General features: G+C 28.6%; 1 protein-coding gene across 1 annotated transcript in view; it reads right to left on the reverse strand.

Annotated features, from left to right (window-relative positions):
- Osi17 (DUF1676 domain-containing protein Osi17) overlaps nucleotides 1–19,407 on the reverse strand; it is a 149,454-nt gene that overhangs the window by 70,486 nt on the left and 59,561 nt on the right. The window contains exon 3 of the mRNA XM_075375545.1: nucleotides 18,240–18,512. Coding sequence (XP_075231660.1) covers nucleotides 18,240–18,512 — 273 coding nt within the window. The remainder of the gene's footprint in view (nucleotides 1–18,239; nucleotides 18,513–19,407) is intronic.

Raw genomic sequence — 19,407 nt, forward strand, 5'->3', positions numbered from 1 at the left:
GTGATAACACCGTAAGGTGGCCCCGGCATCTCTTGTTGTAGTGGTGGAGGGTTTTTGGTGGGTAGGCCTGCAAGGGACATTCCCACACTACTATGGGTATGAGACCACATGGTGCCTATAAAAGGTTTCCCCTCTTCAGCCAAAAAAAGGAAAAAGCCTACTAAGAATCAATTATAAGTGTGATATAGACTGTACCTTTGTAATTTTTCGAAATTAATCTTCTTACATTGTTTATTTGTGTTTTTATAATGCTGTTTGCTTTACTACGTGCTTTTAGTAGTATTACTTCTTTCATATCCAATTAATTTGAGTTAATTTTATTTTTAATAACAGTGATTAAATTAGGAAGTAGTATACATCTTCATCAAAAACCTTTCCTTATGCGAGTACAATTTATATGTCACTATGTTTTACGATGACGGGGGATACATACAGTGTTACTATTACTATGTGGCGGTATACATATACCGAGTGTATAATTTTCATCCTGACCTGAAGTGGACTTCCGCCCCAACCTGATACTCGTCCTTCACGTCTTAGAGTAGATCACATAACGCATGAATCTAGGCCATCTCACAATTTATAATTATTTATTTTAGAGCACTAATCAAAGAATTGATTCGCTTTTAACAAAAGAGCGTTTAATATTTTCTTTCAGTTTATCTTTTTTATTATTCGGTAAAACATAATTGGATTGTATTATATTTAAGATTAGCGTTTGATTATAATTTAGTTTTAATCGACCTTAAAGTTTTACAATACGCTAATATTTATCTAAAACTTTATGAAATACTAATCCTTCTCTTGATCCTTTCTCTCACCTGATCCTCCAGTTCTGTTTCATCGTTAAACGGAGAAGATTCAAGAGAAGAATATTAAAACAGGCTGCTTTGAAATTTTTTATTCTTTTCTATTACAAAGTTATATTTTAATCATTCCTGTTTGTGAATGTTGCACTAAGTATAATATACCGGGGATTTCCTCCAAAGAGAGAATAACGGTAAATCATATAGAGTGACCCCATTTAGGACCATCAGTACATGAGAAGATTACGTGTGTAGCACCACGTTACCTCCTTTAAATTATCTTTGAATAAAAGAGGATAGCAACTTCAGTGAAGCACATTGAGGACAGAAGCCATTCATTGAAATTCAATCTGTAAGCGAAGCGGGACTTCCTACTCGTGATTAGAAAATCGGCCCTTTTAAATTGATAATTCCTTTTGGGCAAAATTAGTCTTGACAAAAAAAATGTTAGAACTAAATCTAGCTAAATCTTTTTTGTAAAAAAAAGGAAAACATATGTGACCATGATTTAATTGAGAAACGATGACGTCAGAAACCAAGAATGAAACGCACGGAAAAAGAATTCATGAGTGATATAGACACACGAGATGAAGCATCAAAGGAAGAAAAATTTAAATCATAAAGGCGATGGAAAAAAATGTTTTCTTACGGTGACTACTGATTAAGTATACAACGATTTGGTGCAACTGGTAGTTGCAGATTCAACGCTCATAGTAGATTTTACCCATTGAAAAATAGCAAAAGGACTGACGTTGGTATGCAAAATACGGATAATATACTTATGAAGTAAAATATAACACAGGTTATACAATGAAAGAAAGAATTGCCAATAAATGGTATTTAAGTATTGGACATCGGCTTTTAGATAGTGCACCGAAATATTTAGATATTTTACTGCAGTAGATATTATTATTACATTCTTTAATATCAAATTACAAATAACTTAAGGACATTACAATTCCAAATCGTTTTACAAATTACTAACGTAGTTAATATAATATGAATGGGTCATTTGTTAATCTTCCAAACTCTATAATATTTTCCATAATAAGTGATATCAATCAGTAGTGAATTGTACACACCGTTAACGCATTCAGTAGATGTATCTTATTGCAGATGGTTGTCCATTTTCGCTTACGGTTTTGCGTTAGATACTTAAACCATATTGTATTATATGGTACATATTAGGTTTATATATTATAGTACTCAAAAGAAATTCAATGTTCATATTAATAAGTACAAAATACGATAAAGTAATTCAAAATATAGGAGTTTTGGAGAATTAATTATAATCTATGATAATAACAAAAAATAAATAAAATTTATGAATAAATGTATTTTGAGTCAAAGAAACACTTAAAACTATTGTACAACTATGTGATGAATGCCATCAGAATATAGCGAGACACTGGCTATAAAATCGGGATACAAGAATAAAAAGTCGACTAAAGTTTAAAATTAAAAAAAGTCCTAATTTTTACTACTACATAATGAATTTAATATTGAACCAGTCACTCACAATTTTAGGTAATCTAAAATTAGTTTCTTTCGTTTTTCAACTTAAGCTTCTTGAGAGTTCTTCGAAAACTTTTTCTGAATTTTCTTCGGGTAAATAGTAAAAATTCTGGATTAAAAATTTAGTGATCATTTCGTTTTATTTAAGAAACAAACTGTAGGTAAGACAAAAAATTAATATTTTTGACAAAGTTTTCCAGACTATTCACGTTCCGCGCGGGACTGATTTCACTTGAGCGGAACTTTTCGTGTATCACGATGTGGATGGTCGTATTAGTTTTATAGTTACGACTTATCTGGATTTAGAATATATATTTACAACGGTTCTGGGTGCCTGCCAAAGTAAATTGTAGATAAATAAAAGCTGACTTAATCAGTTAATTTTACTATCCTAAATCAATGTTTATGATGCTATCAGACAATACGGAATACAGTGTAACTGATTGTGAGACAGCTTAATATTAAGATAGATTAATTATTTTATAACTGAAATTCCATTTACGTAGATTGAAAAGAGTACTTTAAACAATAAAGGTAGTAAAGGTAATAAAGTTCGTTAATTTTACGTCAGTGTATTCCGTACATATAACATACTTTAAAATGTCTACATTACCATACAACTACTTAAAAGATAAGCTGATTCTAAAGCTGCCGGATCATTTAAAAATTCAAGAAAAATTCTTGTTTTAAGATATAAGTTTGTTAAAGAACAATCAAGGAAACGGAAAGAGAGAAAACAAAAAAACTTTGGATTCGTATTTATAAAAAAGTTTTGATTTTGGAGAACATCATCATACCTTTGCACTTTATTTTCGGACTTTTGAGAAATGATATGAAATTCTTCCTACGTATTTTTCCTCGTTCAGAAATTACGTTTGTTATTTACGTATATTCATCTGATTACAATAGTTAGGGCATTTAAGACTTTATAAGGCTTAGTAATTTTTCATAAAGGAAATGAGTGTGGAATCCATAAATGACGAATATCAAACGACTAAACGCGTCGGAACGGAGGAGCCATTTGCCATCATACTCTACTATAATACCGGTCGATACGTCCGTCCCGTCAAAGTGACTCTTTCCAGTAACTTTGGCAATCGACTGAGCGCTTAGACAAGTAAACTTATAATTCAATGGAGAGAATGGAAAGAAACTATCTTTTGGCTACCAGGAGTGCCGGCTGAGTTGGACCGGCGGGTGAAGTGCCCGTTAACATTAAGGGTACACCATTTTAAAAGAAGATGTATTTTTGAGAAAGTTTATGTACTTCAGTTTTCTAAAAACATTTTAATTTGATTTTTAAAAATTATTCAGTTATTTTGTGCTGTTATGATTTAATATAACTGATATTTTATCAAAATCTTAAAATTTTTAATTTAAGTATGGTTATATTTAAAAGGGTTTACCGCTAACGTAAGCGATAAAACCTTATAAATGTAGCTATCAAATTGTGCTGATAAGGAAAAGATCCCCTTTTAAGTATAAAAAAATATAAATACTGTTATAAATATCTAACAAAATGGCTACAAAAAGTAGTATAAAGAATTACACTTTGTTGTTACATTTTTTTAAACAGGTAATAATAATAGATAAATAAAATGAAATAGAGTATGAAACGTGCTTTTTTACTAAGTATTTTACTGCCAGTGACATATAATTCAATAACATACTGACATATAAATAATATCTGAAAAATAAAAGTGAATGATAAACAATATATTCAGTATCATCTACATCCACCGATTCAACCCAAAACAGAGTACAATTGTTTTTAAATGGTAAGAGAATTTTTAAAAAATGTATGTTCTTTCATTATGAGAAGTCTTATAAGATTTCCAATTTTATCTCAGTCATAAACACTAAGAAGTACAATTGAAAATGATTCTTTCTAAAATTTATTTTCTCATCAATAAAATTCACCCTAAGAAAAAGATTCATGATACTTTTTTGTTTAAATTATTCTTCTTCCAGCTGACGAACATTAACCAAGTGTTTCAACTTACGTTTCCTTCAATAACATTTCAAATCGCCTAAAATCAGAAGTATTAAATCTAAATGAAATTTAACTGGACAATTTATTATTGTTGTTAAGAATAAGATACAGAATCATATTAAATTTTTGTAGAAAAGAAATTTAAAATTTCAGACCGGTTCCCTTTGTTATAAAATTAAATTTTGCAAAGTTGTTACAAGAAGATTTGAAATGTTCTGCGCTAAAGATGTTTATCTCACAAGGATATGATAGATTAAGAAACGAAATGGTAATGTTAAAACAGAGGTCATCAGCTCAAAGAAACCACAAAATTGTTTACCGCAAACATATTCATCATTATTGGTGCATTGACCTAAATACAAATCAATTGGAAAAAAACTTTGCAAATAATTTTGAGTTCGTTCATACCTAATCGATATGATCTAAATTACGATCACCAGTAGCATTATACTATTTAAATATCAGTTAGATCAATGAAAAAGACGAATTACTATTTTTTTAATTAGTTCAATAAATTGACTTTCAGAAGTTATAAAGAACAATAAAGAAACTCTTTTAGTTAGATGCTATTTTATAATTTTTTTACAAAACATACTTCATACATGTTTAAATTTGTTTTCAACAATTTTTTTCTTTTCCCTTGATTGTAAATACTGTTATGTACTTTTGATAAAAATTTAATGTATACGTTTAATTTATTAGTTATGTAATTAACGAAATTATTATTAAATAAAAGTAATTTATCCTACTGTTTTATTCTTTATAAGTAACAGCCAATGAGAAATTAATTTTTTTAATGAATGTGAAACCAGTTTTCACTATGTTATTCAATTAGTTTTAATTTATTTTTCTCATAAATAATCAGATTCGTTTAGATTTAGCTTATCATAAACAATTACAAAGCACAAAACAATGTTTTTAGTAAGATTAGTTAGTTGTTATACATCACTTGTTAGTCGCTTTATGAAAAAAACTATTCCTACACTTCTGCATTTATACTGACTTTATGATAAAATGCCAAACTAGTATGTTTTTAAGTTCAACAAAAGCTGTTTTCTTATTTTTATTAAAAAAAAAATATTATGCGGGCAAATATATTTTTCTTTCTTGGTAATGAAGCTTTAAAAATAAGATAAACTCAGTAATAAGGTAAACATATGTTTATACTGACGCTTTAATTCAGTATAAAAGTAATCATTACCGTAACAGATAATATCTCATTGCGTTGTTTTTCTGTAGTTTATTAAAGTAGGGTATTGTGTACATTTTCGTATTTAATTAGTAACTAGAAAAGTAACACGAAAATGGCTTAGGAGTCGCCGTTTTCTTCATTTAGTCTTGTGTTTGTATGATGTGTTAGTTCCGGGCCAGCTGCTGATTCTTACTTTGCTGCTTTTGGCGCAGAGCGGACCACGTGGTGCGCCGGGCGGCTGCGCGCTGCCAACTCTCTCCCGCTCACTGTGCTCTCTTAGTCTTTCTATCCCAATGTCCACTGTAACGTACTTTTAAATAATTCATTAAAAAATTAGTCCTTTTCTTTACTGATAAATATTAACTAATAATCCCTTTCTTTTATTAATAAGTCTGAATAATAATTATATAAATAATTAATATAAATTGTTAATCTTTGATTTAATAATAAATTATAAATAAATAATAATTACGTAATAAATTTTAATTTTTAAGGTATAGATAAAGTAATAAGTTATTAAAAATTACAGAATAAAATAAAATAAATAATTAAAAATACAAATATAAAATATTAAAAAAATAATCTACGCTTAGAGATTAAATCAAATAGTCTGTAAACTGATTGACAACGGACTACTTCTAGCCTGTTAAATTTATCTGTTTCTTGAGTTGTGATTTTTTAACACATGAAACGCTTCATTCAAAAGGGAGCGGGAAAGAGTCGGCTGCGCGCAGCCGGCCGGCGCACACGTGGTCCGCTCTGCGCCAGAACAGCTAAAATAAAAATGTGAATGACATACAACAAACAAACCAACGCACCATTCTTTTTTATTAGAGAGAAATTAAAAACCTGTATTCATTTATTCGAAGTTTATATTCTGTACTATCAAGTCTGTGAATTGAAATGTAAATTATATATCTAATTACGTCTACTTTTTTGATTATATTGCATATATTTCTCAAAAGATGGATGTTGAATGAGAGCATATGTTTTTGTGGCTTCAAAGAAACTACACTACTGCCTTGATAGATTCTTCTAATCTGAGAAGAACACAATCTTGTTAATGGTTATATTCCATAGGATAAAACATCAAATAGTTATAATTTACTTAATTTCTTTCTTAAATAATAAATCACTTAATTTAATTCATGTTTATATATTCCTTTCTTCTGAGTAAAGACGCGGTCGGTTTCTCACCTAAGTATGAGTCATAGAAAATTTAATTTAGACATATATTTATTATGTTGTTTATGTTAGTCACATAATAAGTCACTTAAGTGACAAAATGATAAATTATTGCTGTATATGCCAGAACTTCCTGCTCAAAGCGAATCTCCCCTTTTTTTGGCTTTTAGCAAGACCACCATTTTAGAAACACTCTGTATATATAAATTTAATAATAATATCAGATGGTTTACTATTTTTGTACGTTTCACGAACTCTTGAATAAAAGAAAGAGTTTTTAGCGAGTGTATGAGTATGTACGTCAGATTTATTTGTACAAATATTGAGGCGAGTGTAAGCAGTTTAAAAGTTACATTGAAACACTGGTGATCTGTGTGAAGGTGCACAATTAGATGTTGTAACAGTCCTAAATTCAAAATTTCAACATCCTACAGCTAATCGTTTTTGAGTTATACGAGATACATACGTACGTATAGATGTCACGCCGACCTAGTCAAATTGGATTCAGGGATGGTCAAAATGGATATTTCCGTTGAAATCTGAAAACCGAAATCTTTCGCGATCACAGTACAAGGAAGTAAAAATGTAAATAATTGTGAAAAATTAAAGTTTCACCCGATTATATGTCTATATAATGATTTTTTTTTTAAATTACCAGAAATAAAACTAATACAAGATTTCTTGTAAAGACCTCGAAGGAAGTGGGTGTAAAAATATACATTACGTACAAAATGACTAATAATACTAAAAATAATTATCTTTGTTTTACGACGGCTATATGTAGGATGCTAAAATATCGTAATGTACATTTTTTGTTAATAAAAAAAAAGCAGAATAAAAATTATTTATTTCCTTCTCTGGATATAAGTAGGATAACTAAATCGACTGAACCATTATATTTTTTTTAGAATGAAAAATTTTATTTTCTGACAAAAGATATAATGAAGAAATATACGAGTACAATCTGTTCATTAAAATTTATATGACCTATTACTTAAAATAATATAAAATGATTTTTTTTTCAAAAACGTATATTGTAAAAAATGTTTTTGTTCAAAACAGTCATCATTGACAGATAAAATGTGATTTGGTAATATAAATCACAGGTAAATTGTTTGAACATAGAAAATTTAGTTAAATTTTTTTTTATTCTTCGAACAAAGTCTTATTATTAATGTTTACAATTAATTATACATAAATTACAAGCCTCATCAGTTATTTGTTCTAATTCTGAAGGCTACAAACAGAAATAATTATATATACAAGTTTGTTTTCTGTAATTTGCTGTCGGTTTCGAGATTATTATTATAGATTCTTTAAAATGAGGTTATGTTTGGTTACCTTTTACTCGTATTTTAAATGAAGAGAGTCGTTAGAAATAATAAGTGCTTTTACTTGTATTCAAAAATACTTCATAATAGTGTTACATTAAACAAATTAACGGCTCGAGAATAATCTTTCTATACGTTCTGACAGACATAAAAAACGCAGGGGAAAATCCCGATTTCTGTGAATTTAATCTATTTATTAAAATTAGTGCAAAAAATTACGTATTTCGCTCAAACATATATAATTATTTTTATTACTTATATTCCTTAACGGAAAATAAGGGACTCTAAATGTTTTAACCATTTAATTTTTATTAGTTCTCTTAACTTAGTTATAGTTGAACTCAGATCGATGTAATTTATTCTGAAACTAGTTCGATTTGAGTTTATAAAGATACTGGTAATTTTTAAAAGATGTTTTTTATATTTAATTTTATCTCTACCATATAAAATTCGCAATATTGAATTTCTACAAGCGATGAAATCATAAAAAAATGTTATATTCGTTGTAGAAGTAACTGCTACGTTCATATAAATACAAATATAATTCGTTACTTCTCTAAATTTTGTTTTTTTGCAGCAGTAGTAAAGAAGAGTATAGCGCATTATATGGATTTTAAGTAGGATTTAAGCTCATTTATGTTGTACTTATATTGATTTAATTAACTTTTCAATTGTTTTGGAATACAGTAAATATTTTAAAGGAAATAAGAATTTGATTAATATAGTACTTTAAAAACGAATATATACTACGCTAGTATTATTTAGATATTACGTCAAATTTTTGACCTAATCTGCAACTTTTTGATCTAATCTACGGATAAAACACTGCTGTGTTTTAATGAAATTTACGATTATAATGTTGAGATTGTTTAAAAGTTAAATACGAAAATTTTTACAACTAAGGAAGTTACATAAATTAATACTGGATGATAATGAGGTAAGCGGTGAACAAGTAATCGTTTCGATTACATTTAAAGAAACATTTTTGTTACTTAAAGAGTATAAAATTTTAAACAGATGTAAACAATAATATAAACAATTTCAAACAAGCTGTTTTTTAATTATCGTTATAAACAAAAACGACAGCCTAGAAGAAAATTAACGCCATAAGTCTCTTATTATTTACGCTTATAAAATGAATCGATCCAACTTTTAAAAAGAAAGTTAAAAAATACCTTTTTCAATTTATTTTCAGTTTGCTTTATTATATACGATTTACAATCTCTCATTTATCATTGTTAAATTTAAATCTTCACAACTTGAAATTAAGTTAAAAAAAATAAACCTATTAAATTTTATCGAGCTGAATAAAATGTGAACGGTAAAGGTTAACGTGTGTGGGTAGAAAAAGCGATTTAAAATCTGTAACTCATTTTAAATGCTACTTCATTTTAATTATCAATTCATCAAACAAAATCATTTTTTTTAAATTTTATTATAATGTCTGAAGTTTCAAAATGAACAGAGAACAATTCTTTTTTAAATTACGTAAAAATATTTGTAACTTTATGTAAAAAAAAAGGGTAAGGTTTTTAACTCAATCTTTGTCATCATAACAAAGTAATTTTAATAAGCAGATTATAAGTTTTCAGATTTATCAATGATAGATCCTAACAATTATCATCGTTGTAATTTTACCAACTTTTAATCAAATTCTTTTCCTTCCTCTTTTCCAATTTCTTTCGTTTACCTAAAACTAGTATTTTTAATTACTAGAGTTAGCTCGATTATTAATAATCGATGAAAAGTAACTTTTTTCTACTTTTAGCACGTTTATTTGTATTACTGTAGTTGTACCTTCTTCACAGATGTCTACCAAAATTACTTCCAAAAGATTATTTATTATTTCATCTCAGAAAATTTATTTCCAATTCTTTTTTAAAGTCCTTACCATAAATAAACAACATGGATGTTATTCTTCAAAGTTTAGAAAGCGTATATACATAGATGCAAAGTAATTCTAGCTGGAGTACCTGAGTAGTGTTGGCACTGCTAATAGTACTTGAAGAGAATAGTATAACAAGGTAGAACGTCGTAAGTACCAAGAAGGTAGCCGTCGTTCCAGTAATTCATTTCTGCCTTAGAACTCAAATGAGTTTTCTAACTTTTGACAATTCAGAAATTTAAATTGAAATGAAATAAAAGTCTACAAATATTTGAGTTCATTGATAAAGGTTAGACTTATCGTATAAAATCACAGCGTTCAAGACAATCTTTACAACACATCATTTGTTGCCGTCAAACTTCTGTATTTTTTGGAGTTACCTCCTCTACCGTAACAATCTAGTGGTTTACTACACTTACGTCAGTTTTCTGAGAACGGATAAAATTACAAGCCAAACAGTTACCAGTTACCAATTACAGTTGCCAATTTTACATCATACAATTACATTAATTGTATTAAATTACCTTGCAAAAGTAAATTCAAGTGAATCTTGAATAAAAGTCAAGTAATTTTCGACGTTTATCGATTCTTGGTTACTTTTTATCTAGATTTTGTCGGTGTATGATGAAATTAAAATTATTACGTATTTTCGTAACAATAATGCAATTTTATCCTGTACTTTTCCATTTATTGTTTCTTTTTTATCAGGAATGCTATAAGTACTATTTATTTCGTTTAAAGATTACCTATACCTATTTAGGATACCCCCTTCTTCACCTGATTAATGATCTTTTTGTCACTTCACTTTATTCCATAGTTACAGTCGGTTCTAATATTACAATTAAAAGCGAAATAATGGTTGAAATATAAGGCACAGTCTCTAATAACTCGCAAATGAAAAGAGAGATTAAATAAACATGGCGTAAGAGCGCTTTTATTTTCTAAAATAAAAAAATTTTTATTTTTCCACTTAATCACCACTTGCAACTACGCATTTTTACAAACGTGAGCCAGTTTTCTCGTTTTTTAGCATGAAGAATGCTAGTGGTCTTCCTTGATCCAGGATCTCACTGCGACCTTCAGTTCATTTTTTACGGTGAAATGAATACCTTTGATATACCTTTTTAATCGCGGAAAGAAGTGGAAATAGTAGGGTGCCAAATCTGCTGAACATGGAGGGTGTGCAATAGGTCAAATGTGAACTTCAAAAGAGCTTCGGTGGTTGCAGGCGATGTGGGTGGCCGTGCATTATCGTATAGCAAAATATCGGTTCCGTAGATTGACGAACTCACACACGCGTCTCCTATAAGTCGTTTTAACATCTATAATATATAAGACAGAATTTACAGTCGACCCGGCTTCAAGGTACTCAGTCATGTACATGAATTTGGAATCCCAGAACACTGATCAAGAGAATTATTTTTGTGGAATGTTGTGTTATGAATTTTTTTATTGTGTTGAATCATAATTCCGGTATTTCATGCTTTGTCGTTTTTCTTCTGGTTGTAACGATGCCTCCAAACTTTGTTTTCTTTAGCAATATTGAAAAGTAAGTCATCTCCCTTCAAGATAACTTTTCAGAAACTGTTCTCAACACTTCTTACGCTATTATTTGTATTTGTTCTTTTCCGTAAGTTTGCGTGACATCCACCGGAAACAGATTTTAAGATAGCCGAGTTGTACAGTAATTTTTCATTATATCTATTTGGATGGTAATGAGTTGTGTTATGCGACTGTCACGTTGAATTAATTCGTCCACCTCCTTTCTGAGTTTCTCACCAGTCTCAGAAACCGGTCGATCTCAGAGAGGTTCATCTTCAACATTCGCTTTACCAGCTTCTGATGCACCGAAGTTTACTGCCTACTAATTAACAGTACTTCTATCAGTAAGTAGCTTCATCATCACAAACGGCTTTTAGACGACGATGAATTTCGCTAGCGTTCATTTTTTCGCTGTTAAAAATTCCAATAGCTGCATGTTGTTTTAGACGCGCTGACGTAACAGGCGTACTCGACTCTAATGGCGACTGACAGAAAATGAGAGGGCAGAGTCAACGAGTTTTGGAATGTTAGTAGTAAGAGAATAAAACTCTAAGATGGCAGCATTTGTCGCTTAGTGCAACCTTTTGTTCTCCCAATACGTTACGGTGTGCATTACATTTCAGCAGCCTTTCTGTAGTTGCCATTGTTGAAACAGTACGTTTTTTGTTAAAAGTATAAGATTTACATTACATATGTCAATTAAACGTGATGGTAATATGTTGTCAAAAAGAATTCTGTTCAAAATAACATTACAATGCAATAAGTTGTAGGCTAATTTTAATTAAACTGAGTTTTTTTATGTTTTTTGTTAAGATAGATATTTTGGTAGAAACCGTTGTATTCAGATTCCGCGTAAATTACGTAAAAATAAATTTAAAATAAAAAATGGATTGGTTTAGATTATTTTATTTAATTGAACAATTACGTTATGTGAGTAAAACAATACAAAAGTACTGTATATGTTCAAACTATACTTATTATATTATTATTACTTATTATGTTCTGTATCAAGCGGTTGTTTGTTCTATTTACACGGATGAACGACCAGCAGGAGAGACTCTACTACAGTTGAAGAATTTATTGTAAATACTGGTCCTTAGCGGTAAACATCAGACATTTATTACGGATAATTTTAACATCGACCTATTTTTGTCTTTCGCCTCTTGTAGATCACTACTGCTAATATTTATTATTTTAATAGTAACTAACACACCAGGAAATATCTGCAATAAAAAAACTAGCGCTCGCGTGATAATATTTTATATGAGGGTATTTGACTAAGCAGTGTTAAATAAATACTGCTCTATTGGGAGTGCGGTATTCCACATAAATATTGGACTTCCAAAAATTGTAATTTTCATTAATTCTAATTCTTCAGTTTTATAATAGTAAACTGAAGAAATACGTTTGAAAATATTATGCTTATAATGTGTGCAAAATTTCTAATGTGTATTAAAAATATGAAAATATGTACATGTAGATCTGCGATATATTTTTATTTCCTTGTACGGAATAGAGGAAGTATTGTGATCGCGGAAAATTTAGGTTTTCAGATTTCAATGAAAATATCCATTTCGACGATTCCTGAATTCATTTTGACTAGTTTCGGCGTGTCTCTGCGTACGTATGTCGTATAATATTCAAAAACAAATAGCCGTAGGCTGTTGAAATTTTGGATTTAGGACTATTGTAACATCTAGTTGTGCACCTTCTCTTTTGATTGCAATCGATAGAACCAAAAGTGTCCAAAAAAGTTCAAAATCCAAAACAAAAATTAGATTTTGGACATTCGCTTAACTGCAGTAATAAGCTCTCATTAAAAGCTTTTCAACGATATATCATAAGTGGTACTTATTTTTATTGGTTTCAGAGTTAGAGCCAAATAAAATTTTAATTAATTAAATATTTGGATCTACAAGGGAAGGCACATCGGTTCGAATCAGACTTCATCTCCTTTTTTTTAATTTAAATGTATTAATTTATTAATAATTATTAACCCGTGATTGTAAAAAAATGTTTTACGATGAATAAAATTCAATAACAACAATAAAAATTAAAAAAATATGAAAAATATCAGAAGTTATTAATGAAATAAAATTTTATGTACTTTTAAAATTATATGTAATCAAATAAACATTATTAAATACGTGTATATGTAATAGGTTTAGTGAAACATGTTATTATTTAATATTAATTGAAAATTATAATTTAGAATCGTATTATTTTTTAATATTCTAGTTTAATTTCTATTTAATTTTATTTAATTTTTATTTAATTATGCGGGAATTTCTGTTTAATTGTTAACTACAGAGTGACTGAAAAATGACCCTCACAAGAACAACGTATTACGGGCATAAAACTACGTACATATTATTTGATTATTGAGGCATGCATGCCCGATTTTTAATAAATTGCAAAACATTCTTTTTTTTTAGTTCATTACTTCTCTGATATTGTCGACAATATTCTCCCTAAGTCCGAGTTGATCATTATTTCGTTTATTTGTTTTTTGTTGCCAATCATTTAATCGCTCTTTGGTTTGATATAACTCTTCTGATCTTAATTTGTATACACGTTCTCTAGTTTTCAAATTTTCTCTCTCCTTGTAGTTATCATCTTCTCTTAATGCTTTTATTCTTCCCTTGTTGTTAACATTTCTTCCTCTTCATATTGATCTCCTTGTCGTTTTTTTGAGATATATTTCTTCATGTTTCCTTTCTTTTTCCTGTATGATTGTTTCTTTTTCCTTTTTGATTATTCGGCAAATAATCCAATAATAAAAACTGAATATTTTACACCGTAAGGTCGAAATTAACATTTGTAACCAGTATACAGGAGTTCACTAAACGGCACACCAGAAATCTGAAACTCTTGTTAATCAGCAACTCACGAAGATACGAATTATATTGATGATACGAGTAATAAAGGGACTTTTATTTTATCCTAATATTTCATGTAAGATTGCTGAATTAATAGTTGTATAAACATTTGACGTTAATAAAAACTAACATTTCAGCAATTGTGTAACTGTTCACTTTGTTAAAGAATTTTAGGATCGTATCTCACTTTCAAAAGTGCAGCAAAAAATGTGTATATGTAATTTAGTAGGCGTACAAGGAAGTCATGTTGTGTCCCGATCAGATTTTTTATTCAAATGTTGAAAGTTTTTCTAAGATGTTGACAGTTGAGAGTGTAGACAATATTAGTCTTAATTATAAACCAAGATAAATTGCAGCCATCAGCAGAAGCACGAGCGACTAAAAGAATGATTAAATTAAAACATAATGAAACAGATTCAGCCAAATAAATTTTGTTTGATTTATCATTAATTTTATTTTGTAGACATCGTTTAGATTTAGTAAATTAATTTCATATAAATCTGATTGATATTATAATAGAAAGTCAGTCTTTTTATTCAGTTTTAGTTTTAAGTGAAAGTATGAAACTAAAAGAATGTGTGGTTCTTAATAAACGTAACACATCCAAAATAAATTAGGGTATTGTAGAGAATAAAAGAAAAATAGTTAAAAAGTAATTAATTTGAGATGTGTAGCAAATCTGTGGATTAGGTAAAGCTTAACTGAATTTAAATAAGCTTAATAAAATTTAGAAATTTAAATTTTACAATTTAAGTAAGCATCTTACTTAGGCATCTTAATTTTTTTATATCTTTATTTTCCTTCATTAATAACTTAGAATATTTTTCAATATTTATTTTTATGTGACAACTTATATTTACAGAAATACTGGAAATACTGGAATTAACTTTATTTTTGATGAAGCTATATTTATATAGTAACTTAATTTTAAAAGGAAATAATTTTGTAATCACTATAACGCTTGAGGAAAATAAACATGTAAAGGAATAAAGGAACAAAGGTACATTTATAATTTAAAAAAATAAAAAATAAATAAAAAAAAATTAAATAATGGCACCAGAAAGAAAAGGGTGGATGATTAAATAAAGTTAATAAATAAAAAAATGCTTGCGAAAAACTACGCAAGAAGACCGATTTTTCTTTTATTCTACTTTTTATAAGGTTTTTTGCTCAAGAAATGTACAAAACAAACGTTAAATAAGAAAAATAAGAGGTTTAATTTTTCTTTTACTTAACATTAAAATATAATTTCTACTTATAAGAAAATTAAATTATTATAACCGTAATTTGATGAAATAATTAAAAAAAATTCATGTGGACACCGCCTGACTTCCTTGTACGCCTATTAAATTACATACACACTTTTTTTGTGAAAATGAAAAGTACATAGAATTTTATTTCATTAATAAATTCTGATATTTTTTAATATTTTCTTTTTTTTATTATTATTATTGAATTATTATTTATCGTTAAGATTTTTTTTACAATCGGAAGTTAACAATTATTAATAAATCAGTATATTTAAATTAAAAAAAGGAGATGAAGTCTGATTTGAACCGATGTGCCTTCCTCTTGTAAGATCCAAATATTTCATTAATTAAAATTTCATTTGGTACTAACTCTGGAACCAATGAAAATAAGTACCACTTATGGAAAGTCGTTGAAAAGCTCTCAATGAGGAGGGCTTATTACTGCAGTTAAGAAAAATCGAAAATCCAAATGTTTTTGGAATTCGGGCTTTTTTGGAACTTTTGGTTTAGTCGATTGCAATCAAAAGAGGAATTGCAGAACTAGATGTCACAGCAGTCCTAAATCGAACATTTCAACATCCTACGGCTAATCGTTTTTGAGTTACGCGGATACATACGTACGTACATACATACATGTGTAAGTAAAGAAATCACGCCGATACTAGTCAAAGTGGATTTAGGGTTGGTCAAAACGGATCTTTCCGTTGAAATCTGAAAATCGAAATTTACCGCGATCATAATACTTCCTTTATTTCTTCAAGGAAGTAATAACGAGTAGACCCTACACACAAGCATAACGTTCAAATTCTCCATTGTGACTCACTGGTAAGCGAATTTTTTGAAAAATCGCCTTGTTTATGTCTAATACTTCTGGACTAATGCGCTTGTGCAGTGAGTCATAGTGTTGAGTGAGTTTAAGCTTGGTAAAAGAAAAATTATAAAGTAGTTGTTTAAATGTTATTTGAAAAAATAACACTCACAGCTTCATCAGCTTGTTTATTTATGAATCTCTGCATGTAACGATTACTGTCACACAGTTATCCACATTTAAGAAATTTTAGTGTGTAAACTTAAAAGTACTGTGCCAAAAAATAAAACAAAACAACAATATCCAGAAATTAACGTTTCTTAAATGTGTTTATAGAAACATATTTACAATTTTTTTTTAATGGAAGTAAACAAAGAGGATATTAAAAATTAGCAAAACAGTCCATCTACGAAAACTTTCCATCGTACTGCTGTCTAGTTTTACTAAATTACATCACATTTGATTTTTCGGGTAAAAGGAATCGGAATTAACTCTCTTCTACTTTGGATTTCTTTAAATTATTGTATATTCAAAGTCAATTATACGATTTAGACCAATCGTTTAAATCTTAATTCATGAAAATTGAACCAGCAATTCTATGGCATAAATAAACAAACGTACCAATCAAATATATTGGTCTTCTCCTAATTGGATAAAAGCCAAAATCTCTCATAAATCAATAAGTCAAAATCAGATATTGAATAGTGTTAAAATTAAATGTAATATTCAAAGATTACGTGTAATTCGAAAAGGTAAAATAGGCATTGATTTTCAGTCAGAAGAAAAAATAAAGTTTAAATAATTATGTTCTATTAAAGATAAATCTATAATATTTTAGAAGATAAAAAAGTGGCATAAGGTGGATCGGGGTTAATTATAAATCCGAGATAATGCCGAAAAAATATTTCATTATAACTGACGAGTCCTTCATGAATTATTGCGTAAACGGACAGACAAAAACGGAAATAGTATAATGCATTCACCTTCTGCGTAATAAATAAATTAATTCAGAAAATTATTAAGTGTTTGTGTGAAGATAAAATGTTTTTAAAATCATTAGAATCCTTTTATTAAGAAACTGTTGCGATAATGGATGAATTATTAAAGAAGATATTTTCATCAATACTTTACATGAATCGATCATTTTTTCTATACTTTTGAATTTTTATACTGTGACTTTTTTCAGTAAATAAAAATATGTCAGTTTTGATTATCTGCTTACCCGCCAATTTGTTTTTACAAAGAACGCTAACTGGAAAGGTTTAAATAAACAGATATCGGAAGTTAATATTTATTGTATTTTAAAGTGGTTTTTAACAAAGATTGCATTTTAATAGTAAGCCAATATTTACTACACTGAAGTCGGTAGAATATCCTACTTTTTAAAATACTCTTAGTAAGTAAGTCACGTAGAACTTAAATATTTATAACGGGTATTTAATACTGATGGTTTATTAAATGATGAATTTTGTCTCATTATTTTTTAGTTGTATCAGATTCTTACAATTAAATCGAACATTTTACAGAGAAATTAATTTTTTGTAAAAATACGATCTCAAATGGAGTGTGATATACAGTTTTACATTTAAGAATATTCGTCCGTCCAAGTATATTTTTTTAAATATACAAGAATCTGCCCAAATTTATTTACTGAAACTCAACAGTTTTAATTATAACATGTTATATATTATAAAGTGTTATTTTATAATATATTAATAATTCGATCACTACTTTTTTAAAGAACGTAATCTAATTAAATTTTGAATTTTGTATTACGCTTTATAAACACGCTACTTATATTTAGTAAAATAGCGATAGATGACCAGAATTACGGCTAAATAAGTTCGACTTACTTGTGGTCTGTGCGGATAATTAATTGTTTTTGTAGGTTCAGTGACTGGAACTGCACTGCGAGAAACCCGCGGGTCTTCCCAACCCGGTGGAAAGTCTCCTAGACCCCAAGAAGCGAGTTCACTACCGTGTTGCGATATCGTACCGGGTATATCCGTTCTACTGTGTATGTATTCTCCAGGACCGCTTGCTTCGTAACCGGGTGGTCCGTAGTCACCATGGTGATGATGAGGAACGTGTACTGGAACCGGTATATGATGATGGTGATGGGCGACCTGAAATAAAATATAACCGAGGAGAAATTAATATTTTGTGCAGTATATTAAAATAATAAAACATCAAAACAAAAACGTAAATCAAGTATAATACTGGAATTAATAAGTTTGTAAAATTCTTTCTTTACCCACTTTCTATCTGTTGCATGTATACCTATAATATTTCAATTTTAACTTCTTTTCGCTCAACATTTTTATAAAAAGTATTACGTTGTAATACAGCATCATTTAACTTGTTTGAACTTAAATCATTGTAATTTTTATTTTGTTTGTTCACTGAAAAGTATAAGGAATAATTAGTATTATTATATTCGGCTTAAAATAAAAGACCTGAACAGTGATTTTAATTTTTTTATAAATATGAATCCCTACCTTTTAATTAAACTATATAAAAATTCATCTTGTTTTGATCATTACTATTATTATTTAATAACAAGTATCCTTCTACACATAATGTTTTATATTCACCCACATATCCATACAGCATATTTTTGCTTAACTGTTATTATACACGCCGCTAGATGAATTAACCATGGTAAATAAGACGACATGACGGAATAGTGAGTTTTTTCATGAATTTGATAACAAAGAAATTTAGTGAATAAAACTTGTGAGGTTACATTAACACTAAAAAAGCAGGTAATCTAAAATCTAAGACACTATATTAGAAATTAAAATGTATTATTAGCATTATATGAAGAACCTGATACCAGTCTAGTCTTAAGATTCCAGAACGTGTTTTAACCTACTATTTACGTTCAGAAACAGTAAACACGGTTTCTACTTTCATTTTATATTACGAAAATAATTGTTTCTTAGTTTTGTTAGAATTTTCGTATTTTCTAACAGAATTAACGAAAATTATAAAATTACTAAAGATTTGGCAGATTTTAGT

Source organism: Lycorma delicatula, chromosome 1 (genome assembly GCF_047948215.1).
Source record: "Lycorma delicatula isolate Av1 chromosome 1, ASM4794821v1, whole genome shotgun sequence".
NCBI lineage: Eukaryota > Metazoa > Arthropoda > Insecta > Hemiptera > Fulgoridae > Lycorma > Lycorma delicatula.